This window comes from Mytilus trossulus, chromosome 5 (assembly GCF_036588685.1).
Source record: "Mytilus trossulus isolate FHL-02 chromosome 5, PNRI_Mtr1.1.1.hap1, whole genome shotgun sequence".
NCBI lineage: Eukaryota > Metazoa > Mollusca > Bivalvia > Mytilida > Mytilidae > Mytilus > Mytilus trossulus.
The window spans coordinates 33,436,869-33,461,102 of NC_086377.1; the positions used below are offsets into that span (position 1 = coordinate 33,436,869).

The window sequence follows — 24,234 nt, forward strand, 5'->3', positions numbered from 1 at the left end:
TTCATTCTTTATTGGCTAGAGGTATAGGGGGAGGGTTGTGATCTCACGAAGCATGTTAAACCCCGCCGCATTTGTGCGCCTGTCCCAATCCAGGAGCCTCTGTCCTTCTAAGTCTTGTATGATTTTGATTTTAGTTCATTGTTATATTTCGGAGTTTAGTATTACGTCTATAATCACTGAACCAGTACATTTTTTTGTCTAGGGGCCAGCTGAAACACACCTAGCACAACTTTAATTGCAACGCTATATATTAAGTATTCCTTCCGTATCATTTCTTGGAACTGAATTAAATCATAAAAGGCAATATATTATCATCATGGCTTTTGCAATCGATAAACAAGAAAGGAACACGTTTTAAGTTGTATGCGACCGAAGCGCTTTTTCTGGATCTACCTTCATCAGGAACGTCAAAAAGGCGAATAATACTATATGGTTTACTTCGAGTTTGTCATTTTTCACTGATACTTCTAAATGTTGGGCACTGGGAACACAAAATACCTTTGAATGATTTATCTCAAACGCTAAACCTTATATAAGAGATTTAAATCAACGAAGTTGATTCCGGTTTAAATAGGTTTAATTATATTTTTTTTTGATAGATGCACAACCTTAAAATTTCAGGATACTGTTATCCCATGTGATGTCTAATATGTTTCATAAAAAAACCGACTTCTTCTTTTCATTATTTATTTTGTTATTAAGAATGATTTGATATATTTCATGCTATTTATTTATAACTAAGAATAGTTCTTATCAGAGCCATATGTTTACATCAGTGATTACAGGTATCCCTCTTGTCGCCCCTCTATATTTTTGATATTTTAAGCAAACATTTAAAAAATTAAACTTTCAAAAAGTGAAATAATCAAAATTGCACGTTAGGTTTAGTATTTTAAAAGTTTGATCAAGTTTCTAAAATATCAAATTTATAAACGATATTTAGAGTTTTGATATTTTAATAATTTGGTTAAAATTTCAAAATTTCAAAACTTTAACACAATTTGAAATTTTGATATTTTAAAACTTTGATCAAAATTCCAAAAATCTAAAATTTCAAAACTTTTTAAAACTTTGAATGATAAGTGTTACACGGACCATGTGCAACAAATGATATTTCGAACACATGTAGTGATATGTTTCTGTAAGTATGTATGTGTAAAACACGTATGCATTTTTTGAATTATACATATGTGTATTTTGTGGCCTTTTATAGCTTGCTGTACAGTGTCAATCGAGGCTACGTGTTGATTGCCATACTTTGACCTTTTTTTAATGATTTGATATTTTACAAGTTGTGACTTGGACGGAGATTTGTCTTATTGGCATTCATGCATCTTCTTATATCCATATTTGCTACTACTTTACTTTAATTTTGTGTTTCCTATATAATGTACCACATGTCCCATTGATATAGCTTCAGAAATTCGATGTCAGGATTTAACGTGCTATATCATGTTTAGAGTTTTCATATTCTTTACTCCTGAACTTCATGCTTTAATACTGAATATTTATATATTCAAATACATAAAAACAGTAATTTTCATTGAATTTTCATGGAAATGGAGTTGCATTCTAAATCTTCTTGAAATTTTTTATAATATTTTATGTGTTTATGTTACTTTTTATGTGGTTTCAAACTCATTACTGGTTCCTCAAATACCTGTTTACAAAATATATAGTTCTACATGTTTTGTCAGTGATACTTTTTAACGCCTTCTCTTTTTACTGCATGTACTTAATACGGAATACTGCTCGGAATTGCCAATGCATCTAAATCTATATATTGTAATATATATAGGGGGTTGAATCTGCGTTTCCGGAAATACTGTTCAGTCCGTATACGATTTTGTTATATACATGTATGAAATCACAGGTACTGTCTTTTTTTTCGTTTTGCAAGCGCCATTAAAGGATGTAATTTTATGAGCTCCTAATATTTTTCCTCTCGTATCCCCACATAGGTACTGTCTCTTTTTCGTTTTGCAAGCGCCATTAAAGGATGTAATTTTATGAGCTCCTAATATTTTGTCTCTCGTATCCCCACACAGGATTATTACAATATATTGGAATAGATAAAGAATAACATATTAAGTTCTTTGCAAAATATTTAGTTTCAATAATAAAACAACAATATAACAAATCTTAGAGACAAACATTTAAATTACAACAAAACAACTCTAATTTCGTGTATGCAAACCAACTATCAGTGTAGGATATGTTATAAAGATGAATAAATACAAAGAAATCAGAATGCAATACTTTGAGATTATATCCTGTATTGTATATGGTTTAACAGCAACTGGGGCATGTTCGGTTAAAAGTCTTGGTTATATACCTCAAAAAGTATAGTACAGCGATAAAAATGGTTTTGTTTTGTTTACGTATTAAGGTGGAACCCAACACCTTCACGAAAATTTATGTGGCTCGTTTAATTTTCATAAAATTTTGACAAAGTATTTACTTTGACCCTTTGACAAAAATGTAAAAATTTCAAAAAAATTTGAACCAACCGATTTATCAGAAAAATTACACTGGTCATATAGCAGTTTAACAAACACTAATTTTGATCATTGAGAATCTTAATATTCACATAACAACACAACATTATTAAAACGTTTAGCTGATTTTACAGAGTTATCTCCCTGTAGTGTTAGGTACCACCTTAAGAAGTTATACTACAAAAATGATAAAAATAGAACCGATTACAGTAATCTCTGCATTGTTCGTGATAAAGCATCATCGCTATTGCTGTAAATACTTGATTCTGTCAGAGTTCGTTTCACTTGAGAATTCTTACTCGTGTTTTTGTTAATAATACTTGGAAACGACAATTGATTTTCTGAGATACATTTCCGAATGTTTTGAATATTCTCGGTCGTTTTCCTAGGCGAACGATCAGTATTTATAAAAGTGTCATCATCGTCGTCGTAAACGTCAGGTCCATTTGTTAAATCTAACATAGAAGGAGTATTCTCCCCTGACTGGACAAGAGGTGAATCGCGCAAGTCCGGAAGTGAAACTGAATTTCGTCTTGCCTTTCTTCTTGTTAGAGGAGATTCAATATTCCATGTTCGACTTTTATCAGTTTTTTCGGATATTGAGGGTAAGATGAGATCTGGTGACAAAATAGTATTTGCACCCTTTTTGCTACGGTTTAGTTTTACAGACGATAATGTTAAAGCGTGGTCAGAGTTATCGTTCTTAGATGACGTTTCCAATTGAAGAGCAAGAGACGAATCAACTGGTCCTCGTTTTAGTAAAAGTTTCCTCTCTGTTCTGGGTGAATAAATCGAAGGAACCGGGTCATGTCCTAGTTTCATTTGTTTTTCTTTCACTTTTGCTTTTGGTATATTTGCTTCAAACTGCTCTATTATTTTGATTATTTTTTTATTCCCACACTTTATTGCCATATGTAATGGTTTTTGTCCTGAAAAAAAAAAAAGCAAGCTTGAAAATGAGTACTAGTAATTCATGGAATAACTATTATTTAACTTGACAAAGTGGAAATATATTTGTTCATTTTGTTTTAAGTTCAACCTATCTGTCGCTACACACACATGACTTATTGAACTGATGAGTTAAAAAAAAACCAGCAAGTTTCAGTCAAGTATTCAAAGGAGATGGACATTATATTTCCGAATCACTCGGGATGTCGCAGTGGCCAATTGATACTAGAATCATATTCAAAACAGTGTGGTCCTGGCCATTGATTGACGACCTAAATTATCCCATTGACTGGGACAGATTATGTGAACGTTTGTCTGTAACGACCATTGCTCACTTCTAACTTATTATAGAATTTAAACTGTGGGGTCACCAAAGGTTCTTAACGCCTTTAATAATAAAATAATTTTAAAAATTATTCAGGAATAACCTTTATATTTTGATTTAATATTATTGATATTAATCAACGCATCGTATTATTCCGGATTCGTTTTTCGAAATGCTTTTTTCAGGTGTTGAGAACCTTTGGTGACCCCACAGATTCGGTGTCTTCAACAAGTACATAATGAGCAGTGGTTGTTACCGACACACGTTCACCTAATCTGTCCCAGTCAATGGGATAATTTAGGTCGTCAATCAATGGCCAGGACCACACTGTTTTGAATATGATTCTAGTAGTTCATCCACAGCGCCCCTAGTTTGTCAACTCCAAGGATGTGAGATTGTAACACGCACTTTGCAGGTGCATTCAATTCAAATCCTAATTTTGATAGGAATTTTCAATTACCCTGTACAAAATTCAGTGTTTCTCTATGAGCATTCAGGCTTCCGCAACTTATATAAAATAACAGCCATGATAAAGTTAACAGTGTTAAAATAAAGTTCAATACCAGCAACCAATCAGCATTCAGTTTTAAATTAGTCAAGAGTGCTGAGAATGACGTTCAATACGTACAACCAATCAGCATTCAGTTTAGTCAAGAATGCTGCAAATGCCGTTCAATACCAACAATCAATCATCATTTATTTTAGTCAAGAGTGCTGAAAATTACGTTCAATATCATTCATTTTAGTCTCGAGTGCTGAATATGACTTTCAATACCAACAACAAATAATCATTCATTTAAGTCAAGAGTGCTGAAAATAACGTTCAATACGAACAACCAATCATCACTCATTTAAGTCAAGAGTGCTGAAAATATTCAATACGAACAACCAATCATCATTTATTTTAGTTAAGAGTGCTGCAAATGACGTTCAGTACCAACAACCAATCATCAATCATTTAAGTCTCGATTGTTGAATATGACTTTCAATACGAACAACCAATCATCATTCATTCAAGTCAAGAGTGCAGAAAAAAACGTTCAATACTAACAACCAATGAACATTCTTTTAATCATTGATTGAGCCGTCAGTTTATTACATTTGTTTTTGTACCATACGATAAGGTTATGAGCTTACATTCAAGAAATCATAATAATGAAATCATAATAATTTCTCTTTATTTCCGAAGGATAATTCTGATTTCTCTGATCGATAATTTTTGTGTGTTTCCTTTAATGATGCAAAAAAGTGTGTGTTTTGTCTACTATCATCAATGACGTCACGGCTTTGGCTACGTTTGAGACAAACTGCCGCTACGACACAAAAAGTTAAAACGTTGGAGAACAGTCCTCATTGTCTGAAAAATGTTGTATACATTCAGAATCATATGAGTTACATAAATTTGATAGCAGTTGAGTTAAAGAAATTCGTGTTGTTTTTTGTTTGTTTGTGTGTAAAATGTTATTCGTAATTTTGATTGAAATGTATGAAACTTGATACAACTTTTTTTAAAGAACAATGAGCGTATCCTCAAAGGAAATATATTGGACAGCTATGTGTTTTTAAAGGTACCGTTAGTAACCTGTTGTTTCGTGTTCTTGTACTTTTATAATTGTTTTTCCAACATACTGTGCACATGCTTTTATCGAAACTTATGAAGATGGAAAATATTTTCAGTGAATATACCGAGTGGTTACGAATATTATTAACCATGTTTAGGGGCCAGCAGAAACACTCCTTCGGGTGGGGGATTTTCTTGCTGTGTTGAAGATCCATAATGATTGGTGTCCTTCGGCTGTTTTCTGTTCTTTGGTTGGGTTGTTGTCTCTTTGACTCTTTCCCTATTTTCAGTCCAGGCCCGTCGCCAGGAATTTCCAAGGGGGGAGGTTCGCAATTCGAACAGAGCATTGACTTTAACAGTGCTTATTTGTTTTCAAAGGGGGGGGTCGTCCGAACCCCCCTGGCTACGGGTATGCAGTCTCAATTTTAATACAAGAGGAATAAATCTATGAACACTACCCTGATTTGGCCGTTTCAGAATCTAAAGCATCATGGATAATTTCATTGTTAGTACCCCAAAAAAAAAATAACGTCACGTCATAGGTTAAATTTCCATTGTTTAGGACATATTTAACCATTCAGGACGCTTTATTTTACACTTTTGTTAATATTACCCAGGATGCATTAAATTCTTAAACTCGCGCATTAACCTTTTTTTTTTCTACCCAAGATAACGTCGACTTACCATTACTATTATATATTTCTAGTAAACTAATACCAGCTGGATGTTCTAATATCCGTTTAGTTATAATATAGTCAATGCTTTTAACAGCATGCGACAAAACGGAATTTCCATCAAAGTCAAACATTTCCAGCCTCGAAGTGGGATCACTAATGATATAGTCTGCTATTGTCGTTCTCCGTGCCAAGCATGCGTGCATCATCACAGTTTTCCCGGAAGAATCCTGTAGATTAAGGTCTGCATAGCGTTCCAAGAGTAAATCCATAATAGCCATTAAACTTGAGTCCGGTATTTCACTATAGCACAATTTCATCATTGGCGTCTGTAAATCCTGCGTGACGTCACGTACATTAACCTCAAATTTCGGGTTATTGATTAAAGTTTTTATTTTTTCAGTGTCTCGTCTTTTTATAAGTGTCTTTAAATTCTTTATGAATTTCTCATTTTCTGATTCCCCCATCATTCACATTATCTGAAATATAAATTGAATGGTTTAAATATAGAAATAACAGAAGGGATGTGATAATTAAGAAATAATTCATGGGGGCTTGAATATATCGTGATTTTACCACGGGTTGGCCCTTTATGACAAATATTTTACCCTGAGCGATAGCGAGGGGTAAAATATCGGCATAAAGGGACAACCCGTGGTAAAATCTAGATATACTCAAGCCCCCATGAATTATTTCGATTCTAATAGGTCAAATACGGCAATTCTTTTGGATCGAAGCGCTCTAGGTGGAGGCAAATATTTGCCATTCCCATAAATAAACGCACTATAAGATTGGCGTCAAAGAACGGAGCAAACTGAATTAATGACATGCTTAAACTATTTAAAATAACGCATATAGATAGTTTTGAATTATTTTAAATGATAATTTACTTATATGTCTTAAATATTTAAACAAATATGGCTTATAACACATTTTAGCATTGTTTGTTTACGTTGCCATGTTGTGATGATTTTCGGTTTTTCAAGCGTGTATTTTCCCGTAAAATGCTCATATTCTAACGTCATCGTATTATGACGTCGCGAAACTCATTCATAAAAAAACATTTGACGTGGGAGTACGATCGGAACAGCCCATGCAATATATTCAAATTTTACCACGGGTGTGTACTCAAAGCGTTTGAAGGACGTCATATTAGAATCTGTGTTAATTTATAGGGCAATTGAACAGCAATCCAAAAATAAAAGATTTAGAAATCAAACAACATCTAGAAGTAAACACCTTCATTTTTTTACATAAATAAGGCCGTTAGTTTTCTCGTTTGAATTGTTTTACATTGTTTTATCGGGGCCTTTTATAACTGACTATGCGGTATGGGCTTTGCTCATTGTTGAAGGCCGTACGGTTACCTATAGTTGTTAATGTTTGTGTCATTTTGGTCTTTTGTGGATAGTTGTCTCATTGGCAATAATACCACATCTTCTTTTTTATATGTACATGTTCTCCAACAAGAGATAATGTTTCTATACGTGTAGCTCTATGAAGAGATGTGTTGACACGCAATTAAGCCACTTTCTCTTTTCTTTATAAATTTTGCCTGTTATTCTCTATTTGTCATATTTTAGCACCCCATTGTTTTCTACTTTTATTTTCCCCCTTTATTTTGCACTTGTTGCCCAATCTTCTCTATTACGTAACCCCATTCAGAGCCTCAAAAGTCTTGACACTACGTCGCAAATTGTTTCTAAATAATGACGTTCCTGCATTTCTGTTTTAAAGATTAAGGACTATTAAGGTTTATACAAGATGACTTAAACTTATACAATGATTTGTATTTCTCTTTCATCTGACAACAATAGTTATTGATATTTAATCGGATTATTAGTATATGTAATATACAATGTACAAAACTTCCAATACACACTTTGTTTAGAACTCGCTATATTTACATGTACATATACAGTTGTTTTTTTTAATTTTTTCATTGCAAAAAAGTAATAGTCTCATGGGTTAAAATGCAAACATAGTATTCACAATCAAACATATAACACAGGAAAAAGAGTTAAACAGGTCGAGTTAATATTTATATTATAAGTATATAGTTACACTAGAAAATTGACCACTGTGATCCTTATGTTTGCATTTCCAAGGATTGCTTTATAAAGCCTACAACACTAGACAATATAATATCTTTACTGGGATTTTAAATAGTTTGAAGTTCAGAATTTGAGTCAATCTGGTTAAAATTATGATCATGGGTTTTAATTGAATGTATACGGGGTTCTCTAATGTTACTGTTGATTATATGCAATATGCGCTGTATTAAACCTCTAGGAAAATCCGATGAGGGCCTAATGAAAGCTATAATATTAAAAAAAAAACGTAGTTGGTCGTGTGGTCAGAACACCTTACAACCGGTCACCGAACAGGCGTTGTTGATAATTCAACATTAACAGGATTTCAAATCCTGCTGAGGTCGAACACGATTGGTGACAGCAAATTTGCTGATCTAAGACTATTCGTCTTAAAAAAAAAATGCTTATTTTTAAATCATTGAAATTTCATGAAATTTAAAAGTGCGTATATAGTTGAAAGGTACATAAACTCATAATAGATACGGACTTATTTTTTTATATACCCCAGACGCGCGTTTCGTCTACAAAGAATTCATCAGTCACGCTCGAAATTATTTGCTTCTGGTTGTAACTAATTCATAACAATCTTTTCAACTATTTTATTCCTCATGGGTATTTGCTAATTAGAAATTGCTCACATTTAGTGCAAAACAAAGGATAGTTTGAGTTAACGTTTTGTAAAGTTAATAAATTATGCATCTTAACGTTATTAATAAACACCACACACATTTTGCTACAATTTAGTCACTAATAACTGATCCAAGCTATGTTCAATTTTACAAAATGTTTGAACAAGAGACAAAGACACAGACGAAAACATTAATCATCTAGTATGCATTACAGTATTAATGACAGAGATTGGATCTATTTGCAGGGAATCTCTTTGGAATAGTATCTACAGTTGTTATGGTTTGTTTGTCCAACCAAGGAAAACATTTGAATCTCTTCGGAATAGAATCTACAGTTATAATGATGTGTATGTCCATTCGGAATAGATCTACAGTTATTATAATTTTCTAATGATCAATTATACCAGTCATAACTCTTGGCGGCCATTTTGAAGATAGTGGCCATTGTGGATTTTTTTTATGGCTCCGTATTCAAAAATGGTTATTAGCATCATAACTAACACTGTGCAAAGTTTCATGCCTTTACCATTAAGTGATCAATTGTCCCAAATATTGGACTATGATTTGTATATCCAACAAAGGAAATACTTTGGTAATTATAAACACAACTCTTCGAAATATAATCTGCAGTTACTATGATAATTTGTCTAACCAAGGGGGGGGGGGGGGAGGGGATAGTATTTGTGAACAGAACGTATGGACTCAATTAACATTAGCATTAACGAGTCAAAAGAATTGGGGATCCATAATTCACGGCCGCGTTGGTTCCTTGCAAAACATATATATATTAAAAATTAAATACACAAAACGAGTTTTAAAAGCAGCATTCTTTTGACCTACCGCTTTCATCCGTATATGTTTATATACCCAACATCATATAATTAGCATTGAAATCATTTCATGGAGAGAAAAAACTAGGCAATAATTAGAAACCTCAGAATACCCTGGTAAATCTCTTGTATATGTCATCCCTGATTGATTTTGTGCAGTACGACAAGCAGTTTGTTTCTTTGATAAATCAAACATCAAACATGTTCAGCGAACCATTCAAGGTCTTGCCACAGTTCTCACTAAAATTGTGTTATAAGATCTAGAACATTAAAAATATTTAAAAATCCGTATTTTAAGCACCTGCTATTCGGCTTAATTCTAATATTGAAAGCCAACAAATTATAATTTTACGATTTGAAGAGAATCTGATAACACAAAGTTAATATGTCCTAAAGCAAAGTTTTATGTGGTTAAAATCTTTAAATATGTCACGAACAAAACTACTAGACAGAACCACAGATGAGATCAAAATCCCCACGCCCCAAAAAGAGACAACATAAAACAACACGTAGCCTGACTTATTTAATGGTCATCATGTAGTGATGTTAACTGAGACCTACGTACATGCGCACTTCCCCTTTGTTGTCTGTCGAGGTCTGTCGAGATGATGTTTGTTACAATTAAATGTTGAAAGGAACCAGGAACCAGGAGTCGGTTTCACAACAAAATTACGATTAAGATTGATCGTAAGTCATGAACAATTCTGTATACATACGATTAATCTTTGGGAGCTACCATTTGATTTTTATGGGGGGGGGGGGGGGGGGGGGGGGGGCTAGGATGATTTTGTCCAGCCTTTTTATTTTTCACTCTAAATTGTCCTGACTTTTTTTTTTGCAAGTGTCTCATCCTGCCTTTTTTTTACTCAAAACTCCTGTCCTGCCTATTTTTTTTCAAATTTCATCCTACCCACCCCCACACCCCCCATAAAAATCAAATGGTAGCTCCCTTAGTCTAAAGTATTTTTGTGAAACCAACTTCTGATGTTCAGTGGTTATCGTTTGTTGATGTGGTTCATCAGTATTTTGATTTTCTCTTTTTTATATAATAGATTATAGAGCGTTGCTTAAATGGTTCCACACTAGCAATTTGTTTGATTCCCTTTATAGCTTGCTGTTCGTGTAAGCCAAGGCTCCGTTTATATAGACAATAATAGTGCATTGACTTGACATATTAACGATATAAGGATGAGGCTTAGAAACGGGGAAAGCAAGGCTATCCCGAGCATTTTCCCCGTTTCGTGCCGAATCCTTATATCGTTGATATGTCAAGACAATGTACTATTATTGTCTTTATACTGCAATCTAAAAAAGCATTTTCAATTGTTGTATAATTTGTAAACTTTACTATTTGATTTAAATATTGGGAAACTTCCCCTTTTATAAAAAGGCCACATATCATGCAGGCGGAGAAATATACAACACAATGAAATGTACATTTCCTGATGAAACCCGAAAATCGATGGCGAAGGAATTGTTTGAGAATGAACTAAAATATCGATAATAAGCATAAAACATAATGATAACAAGTTTGAGTCATTGTATTCATTGGAAACAAGAACAGGTTGATTAGGTCAGTCACATGAATAATTAATTACAAGTTCGGCAATTTCTATTTAAATATTCATGAGGAAAAGTGATATCAGGTCAGTGACTGTATATGACATAGAAATATACAGTCAACGCATTTTGACTGCTCAAATATAACGAGTGCAGTATAAAAAGTCGTACTTTGACCTATAATAATTGTTTACTTTTACGAAATGTGATTTGAATGGAAGGTTATCTGATTGCACTCATACCACATCTGTTATCGATATACAAAATAAAATATGCACAGCACATACTCACCGTGTAGAACGCCACATGAGGGGTGTCGGCTTTGTTTGACATGGGGTGGCAATTTTGAAGCGACGAAAAAGTAACAAGGTAAGTTCAAGCATCAAAATTTCTTATTTTTAGAAATCTCAGTACCATATAATGTATTGTACGGAAGGAACCGCAACATGATCTATTTCCGGAAAGAGGAAGCAGTCGTTTTCAGTGCTCAGTTTTCTCAAACACCTCGCCCTAGTTTTCTGTGTAGTAGATTTTGAGGCTTTATATGCTAATTTCGGTATAAAAACTACTAAAAACAACTACCCTCCGTTTCACTTATATAGAATTGTATTCTTCTCATTGACTTATACCAAATACCACTTTCTTAGTTAAAATTAATTGGTTTAAAAACTGTTATTCAACAAAATATGAAGTGTCGCTCGGGGTGTCAGATTTTGCGTCGCAAGGGGTAGAGGCTTGTAAAAAAAAAAAAAAAAATTTCTTATAAATCGATCTCTATCTGATACTTTTTTATTCAAACACACCTACACTGTTATAATGACAAATTACAAACCTAAGGTATGTCATTTGGTCAATATTTTAGTCTTTTAAGTAATATGCATTTTTATTGATAAACATAGCAAATAAAGCCTCAAAGTACAAAACAAATGGCTATGAATAGAAGTGTAATGTTGTTTGTTTTATATTATACCTTTAAAATACAAACATGACCACTGCCTTTTCCTCGATCTTGATATCTATATCATTAACGGGAAGCTCAATACAAAAATTTACGATGAAAGAGATGATTTTTCATTTCCTATTGTTAATTATCCATTTTTAGATGGTGACGTTCTCTTGTCGCTATCTTATGGTGTTTATATATCTCAACTTGTACGATACGCTCGTGTATGTAACAACGTATTAGATTTTAGCGAGAGAAATTTATGTATTACTGAAAAATTATTACACCAGGGTTTCCGATATCACAAACTGGTCAAAAAATTTACTAAATTTTATCACCGGTATAAGGAAATAATTCGTAAATATAACTCAACATGCAGACAGTCACATCTTATACGTTCAGGTATTTCACATCCAATTTTTTATGGAAATATTCTTTATAAAGCACAAAAATGACAGTATTCTCCTCAGAAACTAAAAATTTCATTCTTTTTGGCTTTAATATTGATTCACTTATAGGGTCTTTGCATCGGAACTAAACACATTTATTTCTAAAAACAGTTGTTGGCATGACACGGGTTATGTTCTTCTCATATATTTTATGATAGTATGATACTTAACCCCTAACGGGAGGGATTGTGCCGGATATTCATATGATGAAGACATAATCTTTCAATCAGTTTAATTGAGGTCTGGAGCTGGCATGTCAGTTGACTGCTAGAAAGCTGTTGTTATTTATGTATTATTGTCATTTTATTTATTATCTTTTGACATCGGAATCGGACTTCACTTGAACTGAATTTTAATATGCGTATTGTTATGCGTTTACTTTTCTACATTGGCTAGAGGTATATAGGGAGGGTTGAGATCTCATTAACATGTTTAACCCAGCCGTAGTTTTGCGCCTGTCCCAAGTCAGGAGTCTCTGGCCTTTGTTAAACTTGTATGATTTAAAATTTTAGTTTCTTGTGTATAATTCGGAGTTTAGTATGACGTCCACTATCACTGTACTAGTATGCATATTTTTAGGGGCCAACTGAAGGACACCTACGGGTGTGTGAATTCTCGCTCCATTGAAGACCCATTGGTTGCCTTCGGCTTTTGTCTGCTCTATGGTCGGGTGGTTGTCGCTTTGACATATTCACCATTTCTTTTCTCAATTTGATATTGACAAATGGACGTAAGAATATGAAAATTACACGTATGAATGATGAAGGGTGTACCCGATTAATTATCAAATCACTAATGATTTATATTGAGTTGAATACGAATACACATAATTAAATGCAAACTGATCGACGCAAAAATAGATTAGATTAATTGTTGATTAGACATTATATAAATGCATAAACGTATATATCTTTGGACAAAATGGAACGAGAAGGATTTGAAATAGACCACGAAGAGGAGGTTGACGAACAGTTTGTGTTTTACCGTGATAGAAACTTAAAAGGAAAAGAAATCGTTTACCAGCTTGAAAACTAAATATTTTAAGCCATTCTTTACTATTTTGTCATGGTAAAGAAGACGTGAATGAAATCAAAAGCATATGTTTTATTAGACCAAAAACAGGCAAAAATGAAAAATCCTTGTTTTGTCATGGTAAAGTAGATGTGTTTGAAATAAAATGCACATATGAAGACTAATAAACATGCAAATATGCATTTTTTTATGACAAGCCTCTACCCCTTACGACGCATAATCTGACACCCCGAGCGACACTTTATATTTTGATGAATAACAGTTTTAAAACCAATTAATTTTAACTAAGAAAGTGGTATTTGGTATAAGTCAATGAGAAGAATACAATTCTAGATATAAATGATACGGAGAGTAGTTGTGTAAAATAGTTTTATACCGAAATTAGCATATAAAGCCTCAAAATCTGCAACGCGGAAAACTAGGGCGAGGTGTTTGAGAAAACTGAGCACTGAAAACGACTGCTTCCTCTTTCAGGAAATAGATTATGTTGAGGTTCTTTCCGTGCAATACATTATATGGTACTGAGAGTTCTAAAAATAAGGAATTTTGATGCTTGAACTTACCTTGTTACTTTTTCGTCGCTTCAAAATTGCCACCCCATGTCAAACAAAGCCGACACCCCGCATGTGGCGTTCTACACGGTGATACTACTAATTTGATAATAGCTTATAACTTGGCACGTCAGACGCGCGTTTCGTCTAAGATGACTTCATCTATAGCTTTTGAATCTAAACAGTAGGAAGGGAAATTCGAACTCGAAGGTAAAGAGCATTGAAAACAAAAAATAACGAACATTCTTAGTCAATTCATGTCTGGGGACTGAAACACATTGGCATTTCGAAATATTTTGTTTTACAAACATTTTAATTTTTACCTAGGATTTAACAGGGTTCACCACCGTATATATATAATTGTTTTTTTTACGTTCATTCAGTACGAACTTTATATACCCTTAAGCTTCAACTTCATGAACTATGTGCAAAAACTGTGTCACAAATCCTAGTAGACTCCAGAAAGTAAATGGCTGAACAATCAAGAAAGAAAACCAGCAGCGTATGATCATAAATTTGTCATATGGCCTTCAAATATTTGCAAAAAAATGTGCTGTGTCACAAAATAAGTCGAAATAGGCTCCGGAAAACAGAAAACGAGCGTTATTTTCAACATTCCATCAGAAACAAAATAATGTCAGAAAACAACAACAGGCTTAATTATGTCTTAACCCAGTTGTATTAAGACTGTATTATCACAGCACAAGACCAAACTATAAAAATCAGATGAATAATCGGATCATCATACTATCATTGACGATATCAGACCAGGTGCGGATCCCGCCTTTCTACAAAGGGGGATCCAAACCACGGAACACCATAAAAATCGAAAAAAATAGGCTTCAACCACCAAAAACTCCCTCTCCCCGCATACCAGATCCGCGAATGCAGGCTGCAGCCATTCAAATAAAACGTTCAAAAATCATTAACACTTTTGAGTGTGTAATTTAGGTTAAAACAAAAATCGATAACAATACCAAAAATCGTAACAGAAAAAGGAGAGACAAATCATACCAGACATACATTGTATTGGATTGCAGTAGTTTTAATAAATATTTAGATGACAAAAGTATCATGGAAAACATAAACTGATCATGAATGTGGCAGAAGTTTAGCATTATCTACTTAAGAGTTATAATTAGTCATATGCCACTAGAAACTATTACAGCAAAATGCATTGACTAGCTTGCTTGCTAGCTGGACCGTGAAGTCATAAGAAGGTTAAGTAGGTTACCCTCCTTTCGGAGTAGTCTAGTTGGCCAAACGATGAAAAGAAAAGCTCCGAGTGATATTACAGTCAACTTGCGAGCGATTGTACAGTCAATAAAAATATCCGACTTGGAGAAAATGAATATATTTGGATTTCTACTGGGACAATGGCTTTGAAACCTCTAGACAGGTAAGACTATATATCAGAAAAGGTACATGTGAAAATTCAGGTAGCAAACATTGATTTTTCTATGTTTATTTGACATTTTTGATCGCTGTTGTGTGACCATTTTGATTGTTTTACACGGAGCTCCACCATTCTAAGGAAAACGTTTCGATGCATATATCTTTCTTATTATTTTATTGGTTCATATTTACATAAAGAATGTTTTAGCTATCAAAACTTGAAGCAGAAACGTTATATAGGAACATAAGAGTTCGTTAAAGTTTCCATCAAGCAACTTGTTATTTTTCGAATGTCGGAGCACCGCTTGACAGTCTCCCGAATTACCAAATTATTAGAAAACCGTACAGTTCCGTTCCCACACTGTGGTACTACTATGACAGCTATGGTTATTTACCAAATTGTTAACCAAATCAGTTCCAATTGTAACTGCACAATGGTGTGATTTATACGATACAGAACGGCCATTTTAAATTTTACATTCTCATCAATTTTCAATTGTTATATTATTTGGTCACATGTTTCGAAATAAGCAATGTAGCCACAAAGTACGCACGTGGAGTATTGGTATGGTGATTTAAAGTAAAGATTGAAAATCCTATCTTAATTGGTACTGGTGTGGCTAAAATTTAAACATTTTATGAAGCTGAAAAGATGTAAAGATTAAGATTTCTTTGCACGATACATCGCTTTAAACATACCCATTCCGACCGCAGGTGCATTAGCGGATCCAGGGGGAGGGGGGTTCCTGGGATTGGAAGCACCCCCTTTTTTTGGCCGATCAATGCTTTTGAATGGGAACATATAGTGTGAACCCCCTTTTGTCCTGGGTTGGGAACCCCTTTTTTTTAAAATGGCTGGATCCGCCCTTGAGGTGGCTTTGTATTTATACGTCCCAAGGGGCAAATCGGACACCTCTCCTCTCTTCAGCAAAGGACTTACAGCCGGATTGGGAAGTCAAAGAAGGACATTTTCTGAACCTTATAATTAGCAAATCATTGAAGTACAAAACATACGAAAGGATAAACATTATGTACGGTAGAATGGAAAATATCATAAAAGAAAGAAACCATAACTGGTTCAAAGTGCCATGTTTACACGCATGATATTTTATGCCTTTGTCCGTGTGACCAATTCTTTTTTACATTCTTTGATTTGTGGTGCTTGACACATTACTGTTTTGTGACTTATATTCTGTTTTATGGCAGATTAATATTTTAAGTTTTACATGTAGATCGATATACAATATCTAAAATTACAATCTAGCTTTAACTTCTAACACTTTGGTGATAAAACCAACAGAGCATCCATGTAAAACCGTGTAAAATATTAAAAACACACGTCTTGCAATAAAAAATATATACCGAATCACATATAAAAAATCTTTTTATAATATGTTAAAGCTTTTAAATTATTCTCCATAAAGCTGAACTTCATGAATGATAATCAATCTTCACAGATCTGCTAGTCTAACACGTTTGTCGCCATTTCGTATTAGAATAAATAGCATTGCAATAAAAATTACACGTTCATATATTAATTTGTATTGTTCATTTTAAATTGTAACGTGTCAGGTAGGGCAACTCACTGAACTAGTATATATTTGTTTAGGGGCCAGCTGAAGGATGCCCCCGGGTGCAGGAATTTCTCGTTAAATTGAAGACCTGTTGGCGACCTTCTGCTGTTGTTTTTTCTATGGTCGGTTTGTTGTCTCTATGATACATTCCCCATTTCCATTCTCAATTTTATGTTTAGAGATATCTACATATAAACATCTTTGTGGACTTAATAACTTTAGCTTTCAGTAAGGGTGATTTGGAAATTATTTAATAGACAGAATATGGTCACGTTTGGTCTGTACCCATCCTCCAGTTAAACTAGCCAAAGTGTCCCTTTTATTGTGCGGTATGAATAAATACGTAGACACGTCCAGTCAAAGAGGGGACACCTAATTCGACGGCTCAAGTAGATAAATTAACATGCTTTATTCACTTTAAAAACCCTTGCAATAACTCTTTGGGAGGTCCATGCAGGTGGCAAAAAGTGTGTCCTTATCCAATGTATCCATATTTCCTGTGACAGCCCAAATCCTCATTCTTTCACAGTCGACACTAATATTTTGACCAAAGCGTCACTGATGAGTTCTATGTAGACGAAACGCGCGTATATCAAATATAATCCTGGTACCTTTGATAACTATTATAACAACAACCATTTATTTCTTATATTTATTTATTAATATTTTCACATCCTAAAAATAAATGAAATATTTGCTACTGAATTAAATTGCTAAAAAAACTCTTGTTTCTTGTATCAATACACAGGCAAAATTTGCTCACGTGAATTTCACACGAATCTCACATGAAATTCACGTGAAAAACTTCATGTGAGATTCACCTCAAACGAGCTTATACATGAAACTCACGTGAAATTCACGTGAAAAGATTCACGTGAGTTTCATGTATAAGCTCGTTTGAGGTGAATCTCACATGATTCTCACGTGAAAAATTTCACATGAATTTCACGTCAACTTATTGGTATTTTTCAAGATTTTACTTGAATATAAAAATTTAGATGTTGTTTGAAATATTTTTTTTTTTTAAAATTCATGTGAATTTCACGTGAACAAATTTCATGTAATTTTCATGTGAAGTTCGCATGAGTTTCACGTATAAGCTCGTTTGAGGTGAAATTCACATGAATTTAATGAATGGACATTGCCTGTGTGTTGCTATTTACTGGATGTTGAATACCATTAGCTGCATGCATTTTATACTTAATTCCACCTTATGTAATAATGCTGTATTTTGATTGGATGAGAAACATGGTATTTTTCACCAATTTCTATATATTGAGATTTTCTTTTCTCTGCCAGGGTATTTGCCATTAGGCAATTCCATGTGCCGGGGTATATACCATGGCAGATGGGGAATACCCTAGCAAATACCATGGCAGATGGGGAATACCATGTCTAAAAATAACTCAATGAACTTTTTCTATTCTTATACGACAAATTCATGGCAATTCTGTTCCCTCATGTCGAATTTGAATAACAAAAAAAATAAAAACCTTAATAGAAAAGTTGATTTTAAGAAAAAAAATTATATTGCATTTTATGAAATGAAAGAAGATGAGGGAAGTACATACAGGTGTAAATACCAAGTAACTATTAACAGACTTACCCTTTTGGAATCACCTTAGAGTTTTAGAAGGGCTCGTATTGTTCGGTCCTTACTTTTCTATGTTTTTATGTTTTAAGGGCTTGGTTGTTTTTTAAGCCGATTTTGACCAAGCATTGTTGGGTTACTTTTCGACTTTTAAATGCCCCTTGGTATTCAATTTGTCTGTACTATTTTGAACGTTACAAGAGAACACTGTACCACAGAACAGAACAAAGTCATTAAGTTCGGTGTCTCGAAATCAAAAATTTATCTGCAATTACATATTCCAGGAAATATACTGTCGTGGTACGGATTACATGTGTAGTTTAGTTGGATTTTTTTCCCCGATGGTTTTAGGTTGGGTATAGGGATTTGCTTTGCTAATTTAAAACGTCATTCTGTTAATTCAACGATTTTTTAAAACAAAAAATATGTCTCCAGCCAATATTATTAAGTTTATTAAATCAAATTGGATGTGATCGACCTATTGCTATTTTGTGCCGCAAACACTAAATCTATCCCGGGCATTTCCCAATTTAACTCGAGCTTCAGGTAATTCACCTGAAACTTACTTATATACTCAGTTCTCACGCGTTGATATTACCTATTACGTACGCCAACATAGCGTGGATTGTCGACTTTAGAATAGAGATTCTTCTATTATGCGTTTGCTAATTACAGACTAGTGAATGTTACATGTAAAGAACTAATTACCTAGTATGTAATGGTATACCAGACATCATTTAATGAACAGTTAATGATGTGGTCATTGATAGTTGTTCTTTGTTAACTGTCTAACAAGATATATATAGATTCCACCACAATAAATCGTGGATTCCGATTTGAATCCTCCGTATTTATATAGATTCTTCCACTGCATCTTATGTGATATGATATATTTCTACTCGAGACAATTAAAGTTAAATATTTAAAACGCGAGGCTTGCCGAGTCTTTTAAATATTCAAATTATTATAACTATTGAGTGTGAATAAATGTCGTATTGCACGAGATTTGGAGACAAAAGCTGTTTTTTAATGACATTTAGCCGATGGTAGACAAGATAAAGCCTTTTTGACGTTAAAATTGAATTTTAACCAATGAAGAGTTAAGATGAAACGAACCACACTTTGACTAAATAAAAATAATCAACTATTCAGGAAAAAGATCAGTCATCGAAGAATTAGATAAAAGTCTCATGATACCCTTATTCTTAATTCATCATATATATAGGAACCGAGCTTTAATTGCGAGGTTTACTGAGTAATGATTATTGAAGCCAACATGATAAAGAAGCAGGAACTATAATTTCTCATATGAACGAAAGTAAGATGCAAAATGCAATGTTGCGGGAAATTCCACGATTTTTTTTTCATGTGTTGTTAATCAATTTGCTCTTATGGTTGTTGACACACATTGCTTACCTGTATAAATATTTGTTCGTATCAAATTAAAAGACAATATGCAGACACGACGGGTGCCGCATGTGGAGCAGAATCTGCTTACCCTTCCGGAGCACCTGAGATCACCCCTAGTTTTTGGTGGGGTTCGTGTTGTTTATTCTTTAGTTTTTTATGTTGTGTCATGTGTGCTATTGTTTTTCTGTTTGTCTTTTTCATTTTTAGCCATGGCGTTGTCAGTTTGTTTTAGATTTATGAGTTTGACTGTCCCTTTGGTATCTTTCGTCCCTCTTGTAATAACTTTATAATAATGATCTGTGAAATAATTTGTTCTTTTGTAGATGAATCATATGCCATGTTATTGTTGGGGGGGGGGGGGGGGACGGCTAGTTTTGGACAGGAGTTTTGAGTAAATAAAAAAGTCAGGATGAGACACTTGCAAAAAAAAAAGTCAGGATGACAATTTATGTAAAAAAAGTCAGGATAAACTAAAAAAAAAAAAGCAGGACCGGATAGAGTGAAAAATAAAAAGGCAGAACAGAGATTACAAGTAAAAAAAAATGCAGGACAAAATTTTTCATCCTAGCCCCTCCATAAAAATCAAATGGTAGCTCCCTTACTCAAAAACACATATTAAGTCTATTTGAATATTGAATAAGGACCAATGGAGAACTGCGATCAATTAAAAAACAATAATAAACTTGCCGATGAAGCTAATAAGAGACTTAGCAGTTTACAATCTTTTTCTTGAAATATTGAAACAATGTGTTGGCATTGGCAATATCAAAAAGTTGACGTATTTAGTAGACCTACAGGGGTTTCTGTTTACACGTGGACAGTAAAATGTGCATTGCGTGCTTGTCTTTATTGTAGGAGTGCGTTGGTTCGATTTTCGTCTAGGTCAAAATAACAAATACATTAAAAATTGATCAGCAACATCACGTATACAGTCCAATGTTTTATAGCATTGTGCATATAGTCAAAGTGAAGAATATTCTTATATATATTGAGATGACAGGAAAAAATATATTTTTCTATAGAGAGTTACCCATCTCGTCAAAAAAACACATCCCAAAGTTCTGCAAGCCCTAAATTCATTGGCAATTTATTGAATATTATCGGCGATATAAATGCACGCCAGTATACCCCCAAATCTTTAAGTTGTACGTGGTAATTGATTCACGTTATGTATATATACACATTCAAAACATCATTTAGTCCGTATCCCAGATATAGAAATTACACAGTATAATTGAATCATTTACACATTTAGTTTAAACATATTTATTTATAGTGAATTGGGAGGCAAACTATTACAACTTGTATTAAACTCCTTCCACTTTACTAATGCGAGTGCTGCCTTGTAGCGGGGTTATGCTGTTCTTTTTCGAAATTTCTAAGGGTGTTTTTTTTACGTGCAAGATGTATTGATCTCTCAACACGGGTCAGTCATTATCGTCCCCTTCTGAAGGCTATCATAGTTCCTCAAGACCATTCTCACAAATGGGGCCAAGGAAGAGCCTGAGACAATTTCGCGGTCGTGCTTGTCTATTTTAACCCTGTTATACATTTTTTATTAATCGATTAACTTTTTCATCAAATACCACTCAGTTAAAAAAAATGCACAAAGGTCAAATTGAAAAATAAAATAAAACAATATTCAGATATATGAACCTAAACATTAAGTAATGTTGAGTAATTTGATATCCACTCAATATTATAGACGAACTCATGTGCTTAACCTTTGATAGGTTAAACATTTGAACATTCACACTTGCATAGGAATATTAACGTTGCTCATGCAACGCGACAAAGTAGCAGTGGATTAACTCATGAGTTCCAATATGGCTAACAACTCTTCTCTCACACATATACATGTACCTAATCATTCAATAACTCGACACTCGTCAAAAACGTAGGTGGTTGGTAAACTCAACTACGATATGCATTTTCTGCTCAAATAATTTGCGTGTATCCACATATTGAGAAATCACAAATCAGGGAGAGGGACCCATATGCTCCGGCATGGTAAGCAGTTCCTGCTTCACAGGCACTATGTCTTTTGTAAGTAAAAATATGATGAAATGGTATCCCAATCAACGAAAAATAGACATGCTTAAGGCTACGTTATAATAACATAGTCATAGGCGTCGGTGATACAAACGTTTTTTTTAATGATCAAACGTCACATAAAAAAATATTTCGAAGGACCGGCTTAGTTTTCATTATATGAAACCCTTTGTTCAGTAGCTCATGTATTACATGTAGCTGAAACCCTTAATGAAAGAATTCTTCATAAGAAAATTAGGTCTAGAAATATAGAATATCCGATATCGTAAAATGTAGAATTATTTAGTGAAAGGACATCTCGTTATTGCAGAATGAAGAGTTGAATATTAATGTCAAATATTTTTAGAAGGTTCTGTATTATATCTGTCTCATAAGTTTAAGGGAACACAAATTCGGCAAAAATAGAATAGACTAAGGTTAAAACTCTGTTACGGTTTATAGTACGTTATACATGTAAATGAGTGCCGGCAAAAATGTAGAAATTAAGGCACAACGTACTGAACATCAAACCCGACTCTTAACAAAAATGAAACATACATTGGAATTTAAAATATCTTATTGAAGCGCTAAAATATTTAGAGTTAATCTACATGTGTTAATTAAGAAAACACTAATTGACAAATATATTGCATATAATTTGAAAGGAAATATTTGAACCGAAATTTAATAAAATATAACAATATAAATTCAATGATGGTACCAGAGACATATGTATTATATGTCTCTGATGGTACAAACAAATTTAAGATTGTCAATTAGTAATTATTATAATTTGAAATATTTTATGAAAAATATTTTTAATTCCGACTTACCTGTTGATATTAACACCTGAAAAACGCAGGTCACATGTTGTAAATTAATTTCACATTAGAAGTAATTCATCTCCATCAGTATATAACTAATTAACATCATTTATTATTGCCTTGTAACTGGTCCCCTTGTTACTGTTTCCCACCTTGCACTGAATATATCAATAATAAATATTTGAGATGTTAGACTTTTCTGGCGATGTAGACATTTAGAAAATTATTAATAACAAATCTCCTCAAATCCAATATACTGCGAACGATCAATATTAGAGTTAAATACATCGTCTGGGTAGTTTGGGGCCCCCGAAAGGGAATTATAAGATCAAATACCTGTTTTAAATAATAGATTTAAATCCATAACAGGATCAAGTGTAATGTGGGTATAATGCCTTCTAACATAGGAAAAATGTTTGAATTAATCTTCTTAATTTCGTTTCATTCATTATGCCAATAGCCATAATTAATAAATTAAAATAACTACATTTTGTATTTTCTTATATATCTATATAACATGTATAATAATCAATACAAAATACCAGGTTTTAAGCTGGATTGGTAGTACATGTAATTTGATTAAAATTTTCACTGCATGATATTTAATTTATAAACCGAATGTAAATGTTTTAGAGTTCAATTTATCTTTAGAATAAATATGCATATTAAGATAAAAGAGACTATACACTAACTAGATGCACATGTTTATTGGGTGCAATCAGATATAGACGTTATCCCTTGCAAATGCAGTGCCATTACTAGAACACTAAAAAACGGCACTCCGACAAATTGAGGAACATTGTGAAGGCTAAGTTCAGTCAACGTAAAATGTATATGTTTATAGATATAAGAAGTTGTGGTACAAATGTATGAGTGCCAATTAGACAACTCTCCATCCGAGTAAAATTGTGTAAAAGTAAACTAGGAAATTATAGGTCAATGTATGGGTCTTCAACACGGAGCCTTGTATATGTCTGTATTTTAAGATAAGATAAGATATTTTATTTCCAATTATGGGCCCCAAAGGGCATAAACATTACAACATTAATAATTTTTTCATAATACAATACAAACAATGAGATAAAAAAAAAGAAAAAAAAGTTAAACGAGAACTATTCAAGTTCTTAAAGAATACGTAGTTAATACAGTCAATTCACAAACGTGATACATTGTACCTGAGACTACTATATGCATAACACAGGAATAGTAGTCACAGATTGTACAGACTGTACATGTATTTTTTTTAATAACGAATTTCAGTAAAACGTCTAGCTGTTTGAGATATTTTGAAATATACCAAATCCTCGATTTGTATA

General features: G+C 33.3%; 1 protein-coding gene across 1 annotated transcript; it reads right to left on the reverse strand.

The window, feature by feature from the left end:
• Positions 1-1,891: 1,891 nt before the first annotated feature.
• On the reverse strand, positions 1,892-23,217 carry LOC134718778 (uncharacterized). The gene is made up of 3 exons (XM_063581500.1): positions 22,928-23,217; positions 6,017-6,485; positions 1,892-3,427 (listed from the first exon to the last, which is right to left on the reverse strand). Exons 2-3 carry the CDS (start codon positions 6,474-6,476, stop codon positions 2,703-2,705), a joined length of 1,185 nt encoding a protein of 394 aa, XP_063437570.1. The 5' UTR covers positions 6,477-6,485; positions 22,928-23,217; the 3' UTR covers positions 1,892-2,702.
• Positions 23,218-24,234: the final 1,017 nt, after the last annotated feature.

What these genes read in the sequence shown, in the direction of transcription:
- LOC134718778 (XM_063581500.1), bottom strand. Translation starts at nt 6,476, where the DNA reads ATGATGGGGGAATCAGAAAATGAGAAATTCATAAAGAATTTAAAGACA. An exon ending in AGAAATATATAATAGTAATG is followed by an intron (nt 3,428 to 6,016) that starts GTAAGTCGACGT and finishes TTTTTTTTTCAG; the next exon opens with GACAAAAACCATTACATATG.